At 42.2% G+C, this 21,625-nt stretch overlaps 1 protein-coding gene across 5 annotated transcripts in view; it reads right to left on the reverse strand.

Moving 5' to 3' along the window:
* Positions 1-21,625, reverse strand: part of ARFIP1 (ARF interacting protein 1) — a 119,637-nt gene that overhangs the window by 13,641 nt on the left and 84,371 nt on the right. For all 5 annotated transcript variants that reach the window (XM_075613324.1, XM_075613303.1, XM_075613330.1 and 2 more), the window contains 2 exons: positions 12,494-12,651; positions 5,892-6,066 (listed from right to left, as the gene is read on the reverse strand). In XM_075613324.1, the coding sequence (XP_075469439.1) occupies positions 5,892-6,066; positions 12,494-12,651 (333 nt within the window). The remainder of the gene's footprint in view (positions 1-5,891; positions 6,067-12,493; positions 12,652-21,625) is intronic.

Raw genomic sequence — 21,625 nt, forward strand, 5'->3', positions numbered from 1 at the left:
GGAATACGATGAAGAGAATAGTTGAGTTGGCTTCTGAAGATAGTACAGGAGGGGGCAGATTGGATATGACGATGGGGCTCGTTTCAATGGAGGGGTCGAGTAAGGGAAATTATCGAAACTGAGAGGAAGCACAGGGGGAGTTGTGACAGTCAGGGAGTGAAGAGGTTGGAAAGGGTGTAGTGAGACGAGTGCTGGAAGGCGAGGAGAGCAAGATCATGGAGAGACTTGTAAACCAAGGTGAGGAATTTGAAGAAAGGTTGTTGGATGGGTAGCCAGTGTCAGTTGGGAGAGGATAGGGGTAGCGTGGACAGAGCAAACGAGATTGGTAAGTGTACGGGCTGCAGCATTTTGGATTTGTTGGAGAGGTATGGAGGAGTAGCTAGGGAGACCGAGGAGAAGGGAGTTTCAGTAGTCGAGGAGCGGGAAACGAGGGGCCACATTTTCTTATGTTGTCCAGGTGGTAGTGATGGAGGTGATGTGTTGGGTAAAAATTGAAGGGTCAAAGGTGACTCCAAGGTTATGAGCTGAAGGGAGGGGGGAGATGGTGAGGAGGGGGGAAGGAGATTTGGAGAGGATGGGAGGGAGAAGAAGCAGAAAAGTAGAGGACTTCAATCTGAGCTGGGTTGATTGGTAGGAAGTAGGAGGACATCAAGGTGGAAATGGCAGAAAGGCAGGCAGAGATACAGATTTAAAGTTCAGGTGAGATTAGTGAGAAGACATTGATTTGGATGTTGTCCGAGAAAAAAAAAAAAGAATATAGAATTCATGGGAGGAAATTAGGTTAAAAAGAGGGACAGTGTAGAGGGAAAAGGAGAAGACCTAGGGTGGAGAATTGCAGCACGTCCCCTTGGAGGCTGGTGTGTGGAGAGGATGAATAATTAAAGGTGAACGAGGAGGAGAGGTAAGATTGCTTTGTAGGAAGTGAGCAAGAGTGAAGGTGGTCATATTGCAGATGGATCTGGTGTTCCAGATGGAGAGGGAGTTTGATGGAGATTGAGGGGAGGCGAGAGGAGTTGATGAGGGGGTATATGAGGTTACTGGGGTTGTTATGGAGAGTGGAGGTTGGCTTGTGGCAAATGGATGAGGGTGGTGAGGACAGGGATTGAGAAGGATGGTGGCATTAAAGGAGGGGATGGGTGGAAAAGAGCCTCAGCAAGGGATGGCAGGAGGAGGGGGGGGGGGGTGAAAGTAGGATGAGTAGCAAGGAGGGACAGGTGATCGTGCTATGGGATGGATGATGAATAGGATGGGGCAGAGAGGATAGTTGGTGAGGAACTGTAAAGAAATTTAGAGGTTGGGGTGAACAGTGGTAGCCAGGGTTAGGAGTAATTTTAAAGGGAATTGACAATGAATGCTTCAGTTAGTAAGGGGACAGTCTGTGTAGGGGTAATGGGTACAATTAATGGGTAATCATTTGTAATATAAGTAACAGGTGGTGCATAAGAGGAAGGTAGGGAGTATAGCTATATATTATATAGTTAATAATAATCGTTATAGTTAATAACAATAAACAAGAATGTCTAGCAATTGGTAAAAATAAAAGTTAACTGGAACATTGATGCAGTCAATTAGCAGCTGGTAAGATTGCTTAGGAAGGGGGAGGTGTTGAAGGGAGTATTAGAGAAGTATTCCTAGTAGTTTTGGTGGTTTTCGGTGAGGCGGGGCACTTTTGGATGGCGTTTGGTCGAGGTGCTGGCACTTTTACTTGTGCTATGATGGGTCAGTGGTAGAATTAAACTTTTTGCTTCTGTTATGCGGATGACATTGGGATCTTCAGACGTCATATATATTTAAAAAAATAATGTATATCCTTCTTAGGGAATTGCAGCCAATCACAATGATGTGAAGGGAATCTGAAAACCTATCAGGAGCTCCTGTGAGATAGCAGGTGTTGCACTAGTGTTGTGGGCCTTTATTCAGGTTGTAGTCAGGGTGATGGAGTTCATCCTGGTAAACTAGGCTCAGAATGTCGCCAAGGCCCAAACCCCCACTTACTAATGTATGCCAACAAACTCAGCATGGCCTTTGAATCAGGAGGAGAAAGTTCACTGAAATTGGAAAACAGACACTGGCAGCCAGCAGCAGCAGGAGTCAGATGGTCCTGATGTTCCGCAACAAGTGAAAGACAACTTTAGATATAGAAGACAGTTGTTGATCTTACCAGTTCCGTACTGATGGAGTTTTGAGGATGTAGAAGAGACACTTGACTGTTATTACTACACAATTTGTGCTGATATTAGGGAAGAGGGTAGTGTTCACCCTCAGACATGTAAGTTACGTTCATCCTTTTATGTTCAAATAAGTAGTTTATATTGGTTGTTAAAGACTCGCTTATCTTTATCTGTTGATCCTCTGTTTTTCAGAACTTCTTGTTTTTGACAGTTAGTATCAGTGCTGCGGTCACCTATGAAGGCATGTTTGGTCCTTACACTGAGGCATTTCAGTATTAGCAAAGTCTTAGTCACAATCTCCTACACAAGATCTGAATGTAATATCTTTATAGCGACCAATTACCTCACAGGATATGGAGGTTATTAACCAATGTCTCCACAGCTGCAGGATGTCTTATTAGGAGTATGTTGATAGGTATATAGGGATGATCCAAGATCTCAACAGGTCCCACGTTGCTCTGGCAGATTTCAAATTCTAATCTTTAAATTTAAGATAGATCATAGGTTGATAAAATTGTATCAGAATTGCCCTATACTGGTATTAAAAATGTTTCTAATAATCCATTCTCAATGAAGCTGCTATTTTTAACAGCGTTTTGTGATCAAATCTGGTGGAGGTTGATGAATTTTAGAGATTAGGTTGTAGAGCTTTAGCTTCGTGTGACCATTTTGTGAAGCAGCCATTTTAGAATGTGACCACATGGCTCTGGAGCCAGAACGCACTACATTCTCTGGTATTCAAAGGGCCAACAAAACAAATTCAGTTAATGTTATTAATAGGATACAAGTAATAAAGTTTTCAAGTGACCCCCCCCAGTCCCCCACTCAAAAAAGTAAACAACTACAAACTAACAAAACAAAGCTCAGAGAAAAATGAGAATGTGAGAACTCATAATTAGCTACATTAAAACAACAAAATAGAAAGAGCATGGGTCATAAAACCAACTGTTATATCTTAAAATGCCCCGACAATACAATTTTGCTAGATAATGTACAGAGGAACATAAAAAAAAAAACAACTGAGACATACAGCACACTGACAACGAGGCAAAAATAGCACACTGACAGAGCAAACTGTAAGTGACACACACACACACACACACACACACACACACACACACACACACACACACACACACACACACACACACACACACACACACACACCTTCCCAAAGCAGCACATGGTAACTCCTCCCCCTGAGTCACGGAGAGCAGGGACGGGCAGCGCTCTGCAGCTCTCTGCCTCAGTTCCGCCCCGAGTCTCAGCTGAATGCTCCTGCAACCCCCCCAACCCCGCCCCCCTCGTACAGCTCCCGATCCAGCTTTGATCATTGACTGATCACCGCCAGGAGTAGGCGGTTGTTAAGGGGCCCGGAGGAGGAAAGGGGCCCTGACTTCAGTGGTCGGTCACAGCTGGGCCAAATGTCCCAGCTCTCCGCCCCTCTCGGTGGGCCCCCCCAAGAGTGCGGTTCCCCGGGCTTTCGCTACGCCCCTGCCCCTACCACATTATACAGAGATTAAGCGACAGACAAAAGATTTGGGGCAATAATATGCTAATAAAATCACTGAGCGTATCTTTTGTTAACTTTCTATTTTGGATGGTCCTTGTTACTCTTTTTGTTTACCCATCAGAACCCTAGTGTGGCAAATCTAGTCAGAATTACAATGCAGTTTGGAAGTATAGCGCTTTGCACGCAATGCCTTTCAGCCGACCGCCGTAGAGCGATTACGGCAATTCTGTAAACTGCATGATGCAAAGTTGAACTTGCTGATTGTCAATAGTTTTAATCAAGCCCAACACAAGGATTGATCTTGCGGTTTTGTAACCTCCATCAGCAAAGCTTCAGGAGTTCAGTCTGAAGCTTTATATCAACTCATTGGAACTTTTGACATTACCTTTTAGTTCTAACAGGGTCAGCCAAAAATGCAAGGGATGGTCCCACTGAGCAGTGCGTTTCGACCTGTTCATATTCTTTTTACTTCCAAATCCATGCAACACCCTGCTGCCTCGGGCCATTTCTGTTCGCATTAATTTGACTTAAAAAGCACACACCCTGTTGTGTACTGTCCCAAAAACACACACACACACACACACATTCGTACTTCCGAACATAATTAAATGTAAAAAAATAAAATGTATTTATAGGTTCAGCACAAACATAAAGCAGCACTGTGCATGTCACAGATCAAGTCGTTTGTCACCCTCGCTAAAACTAGCTATACTGCATTCATTCTATAATGAGCAACGTAGGTTTCCCACCATTTTTCTCTTTAGAGGAAATTAAAACTTGCATCGCTATCAGACTATTTTCAATTATGTGACCCCCCTTATGCTCTGATCCAAAGTATTAAAACGTGCCACCCCACACAGCCGGACAGAAAACAGAGGTTTGCCAATTAGAATGGTAACCATGCCAATAGCAAGGATTTGTCTGCTTTCATTTTTAGGGGGAAATGTATTGCACATTCAATTTCTTAGGGGCCTCTGAATGGGAAAGCATTTGGACCAAATATTTTCTTTATCATTAGCCTACCATGTCCTTGTAAAGATTAGGGAGCGACAGAAAGCATGGGCTATGCAAGCACTTGCTTAAACACAACTCATCCAAATTATTTTAGATACATGGGTATCAGTAAAAAAAAAAAAAGACATCACTCACCCTGATCGCCCAGGTATTTTCCCTGTAAGTAGCACAAACATTCCTCCCCTGATTAAAAGGCTTTTCTATGGGTTATCTGTTGTCAGAAGTAGCTTAAGAGTAATATCACTTTTTAAAAAAAATAGATTTACCTGATTCAAATCATATTCTTAGATCCTAAGACAAGTTTGATCTCTGTCTCCAGTACAAATACATTACATTGTAAGTTCTTAGGGGCATATGTCTGGTAAATACAACCTCAGATGAATAACACATGACATATCACCGTGTCATGATTTATTTAACAAAAATAAAGACAAAATGGAGAAACTATGTGTGAAAAACTAAGTACACCTTATGATTCGATAGCTTGTAGAACCCCCTTTAGCAGCAATAAAGTAATCGTTTTCTGTATGACTTTATCAGTCTCACATCATTGTGGAGGAATTTAATAAATCATGACATGGTGTAATATGTCGTTTTGTGGTTCATCTGAGGTATTTACCTAATTTTAAGACCTGCTAAGGAACAGATGATTGTTATTATGTCCCGATATGTAAAACCATAGAATTCAAAGAGGGTGTACTTTCTTTTTCACATGACTGTGTGTAACAAATCGTGTCAACCAGGTGCATAAAGGGAAGGAAATGGATATCTATACTGATAGAAAGATCAGCCAAACACAATACCTTGGTGCAAATTATAAGGGATTCTCTTTGGCTGAGCGCTTTCCATCAGTCATTTTTGTATAGCTGGGCATATATATATGTGTGCCTGAAATACACACTGCGGTGCTCTAAAAGGGGAATTCTGTTATTATGCAGGCTGGAGTAAGGTAGGTGCTGTGATCAACAGGGAAGATGGAACTTCAGTATGGAGGTGTTCTGGGTCTCAGGACTGTCTCAGACTGCACCATGTCTATGTATTGCGTGGTCCTGAACATGTAGTGCTGCAATTTGTTTCAGATTCCTCTGGCCCGAAAGAGATTAAAGTATATGTTATGCTCCAGTTATAGTGACAGGTTGAATGCTTATGATCTCTAAAGCAGATCTAACATGTGTAGCATGACAAGCGGTTACCTTGTTCTCCTCCAGAAACTTCAGCTTGACAGCAACATCACTTCGCATTTTGTCATACTTCTCCTTGTGTGCCTGAAAAAGCTGCTGAGACTGCTCGATCTTGGGCATGGTAATGGCGTCACGTGGCCCCATGTTCAGCTCCTCCAAGTCTGTGCGATACGCGTCGTACTCAATCCTGTCACATCAAAGCCAAAAGGCAGGTTAGTCTCAAAGCTGGGCTGAGGAGCTGACACCTTGCTAAAAACCCACATGCACCAATTACTTAACCCCTTACACCTCAAAGTGGCCGGCAACACACTACGCTGCAGAATTTCTGTTTGATATCGAATTTACTCTATTTAAAAAAATAATAATAATATTGTTGGGTCCCTTTCAGAAAGCCTACTATATGTAATGCCTGCTATACAAAAACCGGCTTGACCTTTTTATTATTGGCGATAACAAATTTAAAAACAAAAAATAATTTATTTTTTTTCGTTCAGGATCAAAAGGTAATGTTTAAAGTGCATTATTTTCCTTCCTCTTTCCCGTAAGCGCAACAAGAGAGCGCAAACAGCACTGTAATCATAAGAATAACACTTTTACTCTAAAGCGCAATGTACGCCGCCCTGCACATTGGATTTTGCAGGCAGCGTGAGCCCACACCGCAAAGAGCTTACAATCTTAAATAGAGCCCGAGTCACAGGGAGATATAGTGACTTGCCCAAGCTCCAAGGCTGGGCGTTATCAAACTGTAATGTGGGGTGTCGAGCCATATCTGGCGGTCACTGCAATTCGTCAATGGCGATGACCGCAAAATCGAGTGCGGTACCCCGCCTCACATTTGGCGAATCCTCGCCCAAGAGCTGAAACTTGCAAATTGATTTTTACTAGGGTCAAGACATGGCTGAAGGTTATATTGAAAAAAAAAGGGGGATAGTGTAACACTTGAAAAGCTGCTGATAGTTGAATAAGGATTTGTATTCATTATATGTAACTAAAAAAAACACAAATTCTATATTTTGTGCATCAATATCGTGATTTTTTTTTTTTTTTAAATCTGAACTTTTGATTTTGTCTAAGGAAATGATGGATGAGCACTCACTAAAATGATCCCATACATCTGTGACATTGCATCCCATATATGTGCAGTGTAGTATTGTCTTAAGCTTGCATCTTTTGCATTTAATGCTGAGTGTTATGAATCTCCAGCACGTACACTCCTGCTCCTAGAACAGATGATTAACTCATACATCATGTCACAAACGGTTGTATCTGTCATCACACTAGATGGAATTCATCGGAAGAATGATGCATGGCAAGATTGTCCGCCCAAGTTCAGCATAGTCTTATTACTTTTAACTCCAGTTTTTGCTGCCCTAAGGTGCATCACCAAATATACTGTTGCTTGCTGTTTACTCTTGAATTTTGACAGAGTTCCAATGAAATTAGAAAATGTTAAATCATAAAGACGTGCCCAGTCTTATGTTAAAAAAAAGAAGTTTATAATCCCGCCCAGCATAGAGATCAGTGTAAATGCACCAAGGGGCTGACATTTGCACAGAAAGTGCACATTAACAAGTCTTTATTTGGCAGACGTTTAAATGATAAAATATTGACATTTCTAAGAACTAGAATTAGATCATAAGCCTGTAGCTGTTCCACTACTCTAATAATTTGCTTTAAATAGATATTTTCAACACCTGTCCCTTCAATAATAAATTCCAGTTAGAAAGGTACACGCTGTATATTATAAAACATATATACAAAACATGTTCTTGGCCATGCCCTTTTTATTTCATTACTGAAAATTTGGCAGCAAGAGTTAAAAACACAACAACTCCAACGATGCACAGTGAGCGCAGTGTTACTCTCAGAGCATTTACAATAGTTGGGGGAGTAGAAAAGAAAAATCTCAGTGGTGTCTACAGACATTGTTTTTAGCCTGCGGAATTGTAGTCGCGGTCCAAATAGTGACTAGTTAAAGTGAATACAGAAAGGCACAAAGGCATTTGATTAAAATAAAATAAAAACATGATGTATATGCCCCAGTCCCTGACATTTGTTATCTTTTATCCGAGGAAGATATCATCTTTTTAAATTTTCTCATCTGAAGTTCTATGAAATGTGCCAGTGGCTTCCCTGATGAGTGTGAATGCATATTGTTTGATAATGTTATTTTTTGGCAATCGTTTGCTAGTAATTTGTTTTGTTACCCGTCTTAATTGTGCTGCTATTTTTGTCAGTTCAACTATTGATGCCCTATCTGATCATCTAGAACAGCGGTGCGCAAACTGGGGGGGGCAAAATTGTTTAGGGGGGGGCACAGGCGGCGGGGGCGATTTTGCCAGAAGCAGAGAGAAAAGCAGTCGTAGCGGCGATTTCTCCTTCAGCCTTTAGGTGGCGCTGTGCTGCACAGCTCATGCAGCACAGCTCATGCAGCACAGTCTTTGCCTTGCTGAACACAGCTTGATAAGGTGTGTGTGTGTCATGGAGAGGGGGGGTCAAAGAGAGACATGGAGAGGGGGAGTCAAAGAGACATGGAAAGGTGGAAGGGGGGTGAAAGATGTGGAGAGGTGCGTCAAAGGGGGAGGGGGGTCAAAGGGAGAGGTGGGTGAAAAAAAGACATGGGGAGGGGGGTGAAAGAGACATGGAGAGGTGGGAGGGGGGTGAAAGAGACATGGAGAGGTGGGAGGGGGGTCAAAGGGAGACATGGAGAGGTGGTCAAAGGGAGAGGTGGGAGTGGGTCAAAGGGAGAGGTGGGAGGGGGGTCAAAGAGAGACATGGGGAGGGGGGTGAAAGACATGGAGAGGTGTGAGGGCGGTGAAAGAGAGACATGGAGAGGTGGGAGGGGGGTGAGAGACATGGAGAGGTGGGTGAAAGTGAGACATGGAGAGGTGGGTGAAAGTGAGACATGGAGAGGTGGGTGAAAGTGAGACATGGGGAGAGGGGGAGAGAAAGACACTGGGGGAAGGGGAGACGCCCTGGGGAAAGGTGAGAGAAACACTGGAGGGAAGGGAAACACACACACACACACACACACACACTGGGGGGAGGGAAAGAGAAAGACACTGATGGGAGGGAGAGGGAGAGTGGGGGGAGGGAGAGACACTGAGGGGAGGGATAGAGAGACACTGGAGAGGGAGTGAGAAACACTGGGAGAGGGAGAGACTGGGGGAGAGGAGAGCGAGACTGTGGAAGAGTGGAGAGTGGTCCTGATGTGGCGGGGAGTGAGATTAATAATACAGCATAAATGGGGACGCTATTGGACAAATATCATAATATTTATTTTTAAGTGATGTAATTTGTGTTATAAATACTTTTTATGATGTGTCCCGGTTTTTACTTTTGAAAGTCTGGTCACGCTAGCTGGCGGCCAACATGATGGTGCGCACGGGGGCTGCGGATGTACGGCGGCTGAAGAGAAATGGCTCCAAAGAGGCCAGAGGAGGAGCACGCCCCAGCGCAGTGACATCAGACGTGCTGCAGGTCTGTCCGGCACCGTGGAGTGATTGATATTCCAGCTGCACGCTTTGCTGTGCCTGTTGCTGCTGAGGGAGAGGGGAGGGGAGGGAAATTCCGGCGGGGGAGGAGGTGGTTCCCCTTTCAGACCAATGAACTGCACACCCACTGGTAGCAGGGCCTTCCAGCACCTGGAGGAGCCGGAGCAGCCCCTGCCTCATGATCACCTATCCCCAGGGAGCTCCAGCAGGACCAGGAAGAGATCAACAAAGCGACCCCCCACGCCCCAAGCTAAACAGAGGGATCAAGAAATTTCATGGATGAAAAGGGGGGCTCGGCATAAAAAGTTTGCTCACCCTTGATAGAAATATTATCTTCCATGATCTCTCTTGCAAACCTTGACCCAACAAATAATTTCACAATGCTACTTAGCAATGCATACAGTATTCATTAAACACTGTTAATGTATACACCACAGTGCACAATATATTTATAGCATGTATAGCTGAGAAGTCTATGTGCAAAGGCACAAGAACACATGCCACAGCGCACACACCGCATACTGCTTTTAAAGGGGAAATTCCATGTAGACGGACAGAAACTGTAACATTCTATTTAGCGTCAGTAAACATATCTAACCATGTTAACAGCCACTCACTATCTGGAAATGAATTGCAAGCAGAATTTCTTAGGCTGCGTTTATAGTGCCAGCAACATCGCGTCAAAACAAATGCATTTCCGCCGTCGCGTGCGCTTATAGTAAGCACGATGCGCTGGAGCAACGACTTGGTCGCGATCGCTGGAAGTCATCTCAATTTGATATTTCCAGCGACCGCAGCCTGACGTCGCCGTCACTATAAGCATAGTCTTAGGCTGTGTCCATAGACACTAAAGCCGTGCGGAGGCGCGTGGAGGCTGAGAGAAAGCGGGTGCTTTCCCAGGCCTTAGTACGCGCGCCGTCCGGGGGCGTGTCTATAGGCGGGCCAGTGAGATCACGGAGCTGGTTCGCCCTCATTGGGCGAACCGCTCACATGACCGCCCTATCGCGCGAGAAATCAGTTTTAACAGATTTCCTGCGCATCGCGCGCCCCCTCCCGCTCCCGCTACCTCGCGCACGCCGTATAGACGCGATCACTCGCGCAGCGTGTGGACGCGTCCGCACGGTCTGTCTAGATATGGACGCAGCCTTAGGGACATCACAATGATGGTCTTTGTAAACATGGTGAGAAAATGTGGGACAAATTCATACTTACAGGTAAAAATTTGGTATTAAAAAAAAAAAAAAGGGCATCTCACTCACTTAGACGTGACTGCCAATAGTATAAGCTTGGTCCTGGGTGGGATTGCCCCTTTAAGGAGGTAAAAATGCTGTAGCGAGTGACAACAAACCTCCGGATCCATAGGACCCCTTTATTCACGATTACATGGTCGCGGCAAGCTCCGATTAAGGGGGCTTTACTGAAGTGAACTTTACATGTAAAAACAGTACGACGGAGGGTCTCTGGATTGCCGGTTCTTGAGAAGCTACGGTAACATCATAAGGTAAGAGATCTGCCCTGAGATTTTATGCACTGAAAGGTGCTGCACGATTTGGCAGTGAAGTTTGTCGGCCAAGCTAAATGAAAAGTAATAAATCAAAATGAAATAAAACAGGTCCCACTCAGATGGCTTAAATATATAAAGTTAGAGGGCAGCTTTTATGCAGGAAAAATATGTAGCAAATCTGATATAAATAGTTACGGGAACCAATGAGAATAAATCTTTACAAAAAACAAAGAAACTATTTAAAATATAGGATTCGGTTTGGTCATTTGCTTGTTAGAATAACTTTTATGGCCCTGATATTTCTTCATATTTCCTGGTAACCATGAACCTAGAGATCTCACTATTCACTATACAAGACTTGTGAGGTCTTTACACCACCTTTATAACTATCTCAAGAACAATTATGGGAACCTATTACAAAGTTTCACATCTTGCAGTTAATCTTTACTTCTTCTGGAACAATTCAGCCATTGCATTTAATTCACCAAATGATATGATCGTTTTCAGCTACATCAGAAGTGATGCAATGTTTTGCATACAAGTATTGAAGTCCAACTACTTGACAGTGGTTGAATTATGTGTGTTAAAAAAAAAATACTACCTCCTTTATCCTACAGAAGCGTAATCAAAGTATATGCCCAATGTTCTGTAACAGGAATAGATTAAACGTTTGTAAAGTTCTGCTATATACTTTGTGATACTCTACTATTAAGTAAAAAGATTACTACATGAACACAATATAGGTCCTCTTATTGCTTCGATGAGTACATAGAGAAGAATCTACTTAAGGTGTTAAAGAAATGCCAACATAATACAGTTAGCATTAGGGTGATCCTTTAAGGATCTGGACACAGCACAAAAATAGTATTGATAGCATATATTGTAAACTGGAACCGTCTTCCTCCTACAACCGCATGCTTTAGCACAACGTAAGTTTTTATTTTTTAAAGGAAGGACTTCATATTTCCTCTAGTTCAATCTAAATATAATAATCAAAAAAGTATTCACCATCGCAAAAGTAGAAATACATGGCAATGACGTACAAACCCAAATACTGTACCAAGGTTTATTTATAAAATGTTTTACCAGGAAGTAATGATGGAGTTATGGTGGCACTGTACACACTGCTGTTTATTGCTAGCATGACTCAAGCATGCGTGTGCTCTGTGCACTTTTGTGTGGTTGCATTTTCTTTGCTTTTACATGTCATATCCTCCAGTGGTACCATGGCCCATGGAAAACTGATGTAGAAAATATAAATGTTCTGTGTAACTGCAGACAGCATGCTACAAGTGGCTTATATGTTTATTTTAAAATATTTATTCCCATTGGTTCATATAACAAAGTCCAATTAAAATGTACATGACAGCTAAGATTCTGTTTGCTAATGGGCTGGTTGTAAGAACTTTCAATCAATCAATCAATATAATTCTCCATCTTTACGACTTAACATGATTTTCAGACCTCATTAAATCAGAACTTCAGGTGCACTGAACTAGACAAGAACAGACTTGTGAGGTCTTAACGCTCCTTTACCACTATACCTCAAAATAACCCATTTAAAAGTTTTAAATATTTTAGAAAGCAAAAACCACATTGGATCAAACCCCCGTTACCTGGCTGTTTCATACAGCTTTACAGTAACTAGTGTATCTTCAATTGTTTTGTTCACCAATGTGTTTACACTAGCGATGAAGAAGTTGATGGCCCCAAGGAGTGTCTCGCCATTCTTGGCTAGAAGTTTCTGAGTATCAGCGTTGTATCCAAATTCCTCCTACAAGAAGAGCACAAGATAAAAGGTTTGTAAACAGGACCAAGCAAACTGCAATGCATAGTATATAGCCTAGCTCCAAAAACTACTGCAGAACAGAATGTACACACACACACACACACACACACACACACACACACACACACACACACACACACACACACACACACTCTCCCATGCATGCATACACACACACACACTCTCCCATGCATGCATACACACACACGCACACACACACACACACACACACACACTATCTTGTCGCAAACACACGGCTGCAGGTACAACAGCGAAGTTTTGAAACATTTACTTTCATATTAGTGGCTATGTAATATTTATATACACTAATCGTTTTGCAACAAAATATGGGGAAAAAATGCAGAGAAAAGGCCAAAGCGAGACAATTACTTTTGACCAATCAAAAAAGTAAGGGAGCACAAAAATAATAAGAGCTAAGTTATAAAAGGCAACATAGAAGTGAATAGGTGGTAGCACACAGAGTACATGCAGATTTACACAGGAGTCAAGACTTCTATTGCTGCAATGCTCACTGCCACCAATTCAGAAGAGGTGCAGGGTAAAGTGTAATGTTTAGGGTCAACTCCAGATCCTTGGTCAGTCTTAATGGGAAAGATTATACGTGTGATTATTCTACTGGTGCTTCCAGTACTCCCCAGCAGTCCTGCCTCATGTGTGAACACTTGAAATATTTTGAAAGAGGAGTGGGCACTTCAGATCGTATCAAATTCTATCTATTCATACAGCATCAGAAATAAACGTTTCGGCTACTGTACAATCTCTCTCTCTTGGGAGAGGGAGAGACAGACACACAGAAAGAGACACACACATGCACGTCTGCTGAAGAGCTCTGTGCATGCCGCTGCATATAATCCACTAGAGCCTCTGATCCGCACCAAGGAAAGCCGCCGTAATAGAGGCAGAGGACGGGGGAACCACCAACATGCCTCTGCACAAGTATAAGAAGGTGAGCGTCCCGGATTTGTCCCGTTTTGGACACAAACAGCCACGACCTCAGCAGAGAAAAAGTAAGATGGCAAGGAGGGAGGATGGGAGTGCGCATCACTGAGCCCCGAGAACGAGCAGGGTGAGAAGGACAGAGATGCAACAATAAGGCTGCGCTTATAGTGCCTTGCGACGTCGCTCCGAAACAAACACATTGACTCTGTCGCATGCGCTTATATTATAGTTAGAGCCTCAAAATTTCGAAGCCAGATAAATTAAATTTTTTAGAGACAGTCGCACACATGTGACTGTCTCTAAACCAATCAAATTGTGCAGCCCGCCCCTTTTAGTGACGTCATTGGCCTTGTCGCCAGTGATGTCGCTAACAATCAAATTACAACTTTTGCCAGTGGCGACGTCATCGGTCGCGTCGCCAGGACTATAAGCGCGGCCTAACAAGGCAGGATTTAAAGGAAATGTTTCAAGAAATGCAGTCTATGTTCCAGTGCAGGAATTTAAATATGAAATATCTGCCCTGTCTAACAGAACTACAGATATGGAATCTAAAATGGACACCTCCCTCCAAAACTAAGTGAATACAGATGAAGTCCCGAGGCTCAACGAAGAGGTAAGAGCCATGAGAGAACTTGGATCCAGGCAAAATTTGCGAATCCGCCACAACCCAGAGTCAGTGACTGCGGAGGCACTGTAGCCGTATCTTAAAAGGCTGTTTCTCTCAATTGACCCAAACTAGAAGACAGCGAACTGTTAATTGACAGAGCTCACCGAGCGCTGGGTCCAAGATTTGACGACCCTAAAAGAAGCAGGGATGTGGTGCTGCGGCTTCATCAATACGTAGCTGAAGACAAGAGAATTAAGGGAAGCAGAAACAGGGGTTCAATCGACTTCGAAAAATCCCCCAACCAGATCTTACAGGATTTGTCAAGGTTGACTACAGACAGGCTAAGAGGAATACGAGCGGTAACATTGATTTTACAAGAAAAGGAAACTCACTATCAGCGGGCCTTTCCGCTCCGCCTTATTGTCAAACAGGGAGGACGGCAGGCTCCATTATCCGGAGTAGTATTCAGCTTTTCTCTCGGCGCTGGGTCTGGACCCCAAGAGCAGCACTGATCAACGAGGCCAATCCCAGAAAAATAGCTCGGATGATAGGTCAGCTGAGGGAATGAGTACACGAGGAACGAATAAGTAAGACCGGTTGAGCACCTGAGATGTTCCATGAGTGATTTGTATTTGCCGATCACCAAGCCCTTGAAGGGTCCATCGGAGCCCATGAGGGTCTACCTGACTGATGAGCCTACAATCCATGGTCCTCTAAGAAGCCCAAGTTGGAGTTGTTTTTTGTTGTCTTGTTTCTCTCTGTCTCCTTCTCTTTGATTTATAGGTCCGGCCACAGAGATTATTTGTCTATTTTCTGGCCAATAAGAATCTCTGCAGAAGAGAGAGGATCCTCTGAGTATAGAAGAGACTATGTATGACCTGTTTGGAGCAGGGGAATTAACTTTTCGTGAGCCTGGAAAAATAATCAATGACTATGGTTCCAAGTAAGGTAAAACAAAGGTGCAGTTCGGAGGTGGAGACTTAGTAGTGGCAGTATGTGGGGGTGAGGAGTCAAACATGTCTGATGTTAGGGCGACCCCAGTAGCGCCATATGTCCGCCAGGCCTACCATGTTGGGACTGGCCACAAAACCGGGATGAGTGATTGGTAACACATCTTATTTTTGTTTTTTTGTTCTCCAAGTTCCCGGTTTGGGAAAATCCCCCTTGTTTCTTGTTTAGTTCCCCCCTTTGTTTTTCACAACCATCGAGATTTTGAGGATAACTTTCACAATCGAGAGAGTTCCACGATACTGAAAATGACTAGTCAAACGCCATTAAAAGGTAGTTTCTATGAATGTTAAGAGCCTGAATAGTAATGGTAAACGTAGATTGGCCCTAAAAGAATTTAGGTGTCTGAAAGCAGATTATTTTTTACTAGAGACTCATTTTGACACCCAGGATCCCCCAAACCCTTTTAGAGCGATGTATTCTATAGCACTCTACTTGTCTTTTTCAAGCAAAAGAAGAGGGGTAGCGATTTTGATAAAGCATGGTATCCCGTTCCAGATCTTGTAGATTAAGAGAGACCAAGAAGGGAGGTCCCTTGTGGTCAATGGTCTACTCTCAGGTCTACATATCACCCTAGCGAATGCATATGCACATAATGAAGGACAAATTGATTTTTTTTTTAAAGAAACCCTGGAGTCTTTCGGGGACATCCGAGAACAGCCAATAATTTTAGGCGGTGATTTTAATATGGTTTCAGACCTAAATATAGATAAATCCACTCATCCGGGGCAGTCACACTCAAAAAATTTTGATACACTATAAATCATTGTAGACTGTTAATTAAAGAGTTTGGTCTCTTCGACGCCTGGCACCACTCACATAATAGTCAGAGAGATTATTCTTTCTACTCAATTCCACGTCTCTTATTCTAGAATAGATAACATATTTTTAAACCAACTACAAATATTTTGGCAGTGCTGGTTCACTCAGACGTAGGCTCTATTACTTGGTAGAATCACGCTCCTGTGACTATTTCATTTGACCTCCCATTTGCCAAGATTCAAACATTTCATTGGAGAACGAACGATTCATTACTAAATTACCCGGAAATTAGCACACAAATTGGAGACTCACTCAAAACCTATTTCCAGATAAATAATGGGTCAATAGAATCGACAGCAATGTTATGGGAGGCGTATAAGGCCACAATTAGAGGACAGCTTAATTCAATTGCGTCTTAAAGAAAGAGAATAAAAATGGGAAAAAAAATGTAACATTGGAAAGTTCACATTAAAAAAACCCGTTGAGGATAATCTATAATATACTGAGCCAGGCAAGGGAGGAGTTTAAGACATTGAAAGATGTAGTCAAGGTCGATCGTTTACTGGCAAACAAACTCAGAGGGATCAGGGCGAGAGCTTTGGTCCCTGCTATTAGGATAACAGGAGGGGGAGTTACATACAATACCTCAAAGATTGCAGAGGAATTTGCTAAATGTTATGCAGATCTTTATGACCTAGATAATTCAACTCCGAATGCAAAAATCCCGGGCTTGATCCATATCGAGAATTATTTGAGAGTTTGCAATCTCCCAAAATTGACAAGAGGAGGATCATAACATTTTAAATGCAAAAATATCTCAGATCGAGCTTGGGAGGGCGGTTAGTTCTTTGAAGCCCTCAAAGGTCCCTGGCCCAGATGTTTTTCACATTTGTATTATAAAAATGTTAAAAGAATTCTAGGGCCTTCTCTGCTGGATTTATTTAATGATTTTCTCAGCGGAAAACAAATCCCCCCCACAAATTATGAATGCTAATAGAGTGGTGATCTCAAAAGAGGTTAAGGATCCTCTATGTTGTATTAGCTAAAGGCCAATCTCACTTCTTAATACGGATCTGAAACAAGTTTGGGAAATAGGTTGAATCCAATTTTTCCTTGATTAATACATTACAATCAGGTGGGTTTTGCGAGTGAACACCAGGCGTCAGATAATACAAGGAAAATTATTAATGTTATAGACCAGATACACAAAAGTCTAAATTGAAAGCAGTGTTGCCGAGTTTGGATGCGGAGAAGGCGTTCGACAGGATAAGGTGGGACTTCCTGAATAAAACACTAGAGGCATTCGGATTCTCCAGGGGTTTTCTACAGGGAGTACGGATCCTCTATCAGTTGCTGACAGCCACTTTGAAGATTCCTGGGGGGGGGGGGGGAATTTGATGACAATTAAGAATGGTACGAGACAAGGATGCCCCCTTTCTCCTCTTCGCTTTAATAATTGAGCCTCTTGCTGCCACCGTTAAGAGCCTGCCCAAATATACACGGATCAAAATAAAAGATGAATACTATAAATTGTCATTATTCGCAGATGATATTTTTACTATAATTAACCCATTGACATCCCTCCCGAACTTAAAGTCTTCCCTTCAGAGATTTGGTGAACTGTCTGGGTATAAAGTTAACATGGGAAAGTCGGAAGCTTTAAATTTGACTTACTGAAAAGGAGGTCGAGGTCCTTAAACGGCATTTTGGTTATAAATGGAAAAAGACCCACCTGAAATATTTGGGGATATATCTTACTAAGGACTAGAACTCCTTATATAAATATAATTATAGTGATCTTTTTTCAAAGATAAAAAAAATATTTGCAAATCTCACTGTATCTCCTGGCTAGGGCGTATTAAGACGGTAAAGATGAATATCCTCCCTAGACTATTGTATTATTTCCAGACATTAAAAATATCTATCCCATATACAATTATAAAAGATATTCAAAACAGAATTATGCAATTTATTTGGAAGCATAAACAACCGAGAATAGCCAGATCAATTTTGTTAGCTGCTAAACGAGGAGGTGGTCTGGCAGTCCCAAATATTTTAAAATACTATATAGCTTCACATATGAAACAAATGGTGTATGCCTTGGTGGATTTGAAAAGCTCGCTAAAATACCAGATTGGGCTGCCCTCTTTATTATGGTCGGAATCTGGGACAGGTTCTGGGAGACAATTGGATCTGGCAGTAATCGAGTTTACTTTGAAACTTTGGCAGATAGCCAAAAAGAATTATAGGGTTATCCATCTCGACTCCATCTATGCTCACACCCCTGTTTGGTAACCCGGGTTTCGCCCAGGGTTTCGGTGACAGAGTTTTGACATTTGGAGGTAAGGAGGGATTCTGGAGGCAGGAGATTTGATAGAAAAGGACATGTTAATGTCATTTGAGGAATTGATGAGAAAGTATGGCCTCCTCCAAACTGAGCTGTTTAGGTATATACAGGTTCACCATTTTAAGTGTCAGTGTTTTTATGGGGAGGAGTTTCCTAATTACGCTTGATTTGCAGATCTATATCAAACAAAAAAATATCAAAGGGGGTTGATATCATCTCTTTATCAGTGTTTACGCCCCAAAACAGGATATCCCGGATCACAAATATATGGACCAGTGGGCCCTGGATTTTCAGATTGAAATAACGAGGGAGAACTGGGAAGATATCGGAGACAATGCGGGTAAAACCTCTATTTGTACGGTAACAAAAAGAGAATATTTATAAAATTCTGTTACGCTGGTATTACACCCCAAAAGATTAAAACCAATGTTCCCAGCGACCTCGGATAGATGTTGGAAGGGATGTGGACAATTAGGAGATCTGGCAGTTATTGGGTGGTATTGTCCTGTAATGCAGATATATTGGAGAATATTTTTTAAATTGATAAAAGACGTAACGGAGATCGAGATCCTGTTAGATCCAACTCTAATTATTCTGGCTAAGCCTATGGAAGACGTGAACCACTATACACTTACGTTGATCCTGCATATCCTAACGGCGGCTAGATGCGCTGTACCAGCAACGTGGAAAAAAACACTCCCGCCCTCCAGAAGAGGTTATTAGAAGGGTTAATGATGTCCAACTAATGGAGGAACTCACATCGTTTCTGAACCATACTACTGAGAAGTGTACTAGGGTCTGGGATCCCTGGGATGTTGGATAGGGGGGTCCCCAGATGAAGAGATGATTTGGGAGCGCTTTGTGTGGAATGTACTGTCTATAAGATATTGTATAATATGTAATGTGATTGTTGCTCGTAAAGAATTTTGATACAAAATGGTTGTCCCTCCCCCCTCACCGTTTTCTTTTCTGTATCCTTTTCCCCTCCCATGTGTGAAAGAGAAAAAACAAGACACAAAGAGAGAGACACACAAAGAGAGAGACACACAAAGAGACAAAGAGAGAGAGACACACACACACACACACACACACAGATAGAGACACACACACACACAGAGATAGAGACACACACACACAGAGATAGAGACACACACACACACAGAGATAGAGACACACACAGAGAGACATCATTGATGGTGTATTAATAAATAGAATTTGATACAATCTGACGTGCCCACTCACTCACTGGATTTCCAGAATGTACTTATTGGGCTGATACATAAAACAGCAAGTACTCCATCAGTGTGCTACTTAATACGGATTCACTTCTATATTGGGGGTGTGCTTGCATCCACAACATTTCCTAAGGTAGCAGATGCCACTGTGTTTGAAGTGGAGACATCCGACATAGCTGACGTCTATGCACAGTGAATCTATTTAATGTAGCCCCCTGTACCTGCTCCTTTAAATAGAGCTATGACTCACACTGGTCTGCTGGAGAAGCATTGTTTGACGTCCTTTGAATGGCCTGCATTGAAGGCTAATGAGAGTACAATTTGCCAAATGATTTACTTCATTACGATCTGTCTTTTCTGTGTTTTTTCTATCCATAAGTACGTCATTTAGTTTTTTAAGCCTGCAAGCATATCAAGGTAGACCCTATAAGTGTAAAAGTCAGATTTTTCTTCCCAGCACAAAGGTGGCGGTAACCTTTGCTGCAGCAATAAGCGTGGGAAATATATATATTTTCCATGCTCATTATTTTCTTGGATTTTTTCACTACATTTATTAGGGTACTTCAGTTTTTTACCAGTTTTAACTGCCCTGTTGCTCACACACAGCACACACAGTGCTCCCAAATGTTAACCCCATGTATATTATTGTTTGTTTTCTCTTCTCTCCATGCAGTGGAAGAGATACAAAGGATACAGTATTAAATTGTTAGTGTATGACCTGGTGATGGGGATTAACTTGACATGGTTGCCAGCTTGAAATGTTTTGGCCAAAGGACTGAACTAAATAAATCATACTTCTCAGAAAAAACATACTAATTAACTAAATAACTTGTCATATTTGATGTGCATTCGGGCGTCTTTGTTTAGTTGAGGTCACCTTACCAGTAGGACTCCAAATAACACAAATGAATATGTAATATTGTGGGTCTGGGTTTTGAGCTTGCCAAGATTGTGTTTGTCTAAAGTGAGCACAAGTGTGGATGCTCAGTAACCGGTTCTACTACGACTCTCATATATTTTACATATTACAGACCATGAAATTGTCTTCATATTTCATCACCACCTCAAGCACAGTCCGGACTGAAACTAGTATGTAGTCTTCACATCTCTTCTACACATTGTATGTCTCCACTTCGTTAGGAAGGGGTGTCCGAGTGTTATACCAAGATGCACAGATTTATACTGGGATACCAGGAGGTATACATACTGAACCCACATTGCACACTCCTCCTGACCACGTGAAGACAAAATCCATAAAGGGGGTGTGGAGGTGATTTAATCTAGCATTTGTGGTGGCGGGAACATAACACTGATCTCAGGTTTATATGTTCCCTTGAGTTTTGAAGCACGTGTTTAAATATATTACATTCAGTTTATTATTCTTTGTAACTGAACTTCAGTGTTTTTGTTATGTTCGTACCTATCAATTCAATATTACTATATACGTTAGAAGACATTTTTCTATTCTAAAATATGCAGCATATACACACATTTGGGAAATCGGTAACAAAATCCCTTTATCCACTTTATAAACGCAAAAAGGATCATTCCTAGCACATCGCTGAAGACCCAATGCACAAGAAGTAATATAATATGTGACAGGAAACAGACTACTGGATTATGGAGACTTTTAAATGCTCAAAATAGAGATAATGAAATGTAACATGTTAAAAAAAAAAAAAAGGAAGGCCCGAGTAACCGATTTCATAAGTACTGCGTCTCTGAGAAACAGAACAATAGTGAGGGGCATGCCATTATACATGGTCTAAGTAGCCACATGTCAAATAAATGATCTCTGAAGCATGAGAAAAACAGACAAGCGCTTCAGGTACAACAGAGGACTAATGTGATACACCGAGGGAAAGCTTGCATGTTGCTAAGGAAACTGGAGAAACAAGTAAAGAACAGGATGTGCACAGCAAGATGCAGAGCCTATGAGAGAAGGGGATAACAAGGATGGAGACCTGGGATGGCCAATTAAAGAGGACTTGTGAGAAGTAACAGTAACTGGGGAGATGCTCATCCCTGAAGAAAGCTACT

The sequence above is a fragment of the Ascaphus truei genome, chromosome 1 (genome assembly GCF_040206685.1).
Source record: "Ascaphus truei isolate aAscTru1 chromosome 1, aAscTru1.hap1, whole genome shotgun sequence".
Classification (NCBI taxonomy): domain Eukaryota; kingdom Metazoa; phylum Chordata; class Amphibia; order Anura; family Ascaphidae; genus Ascaphus; species Ascaphus truei.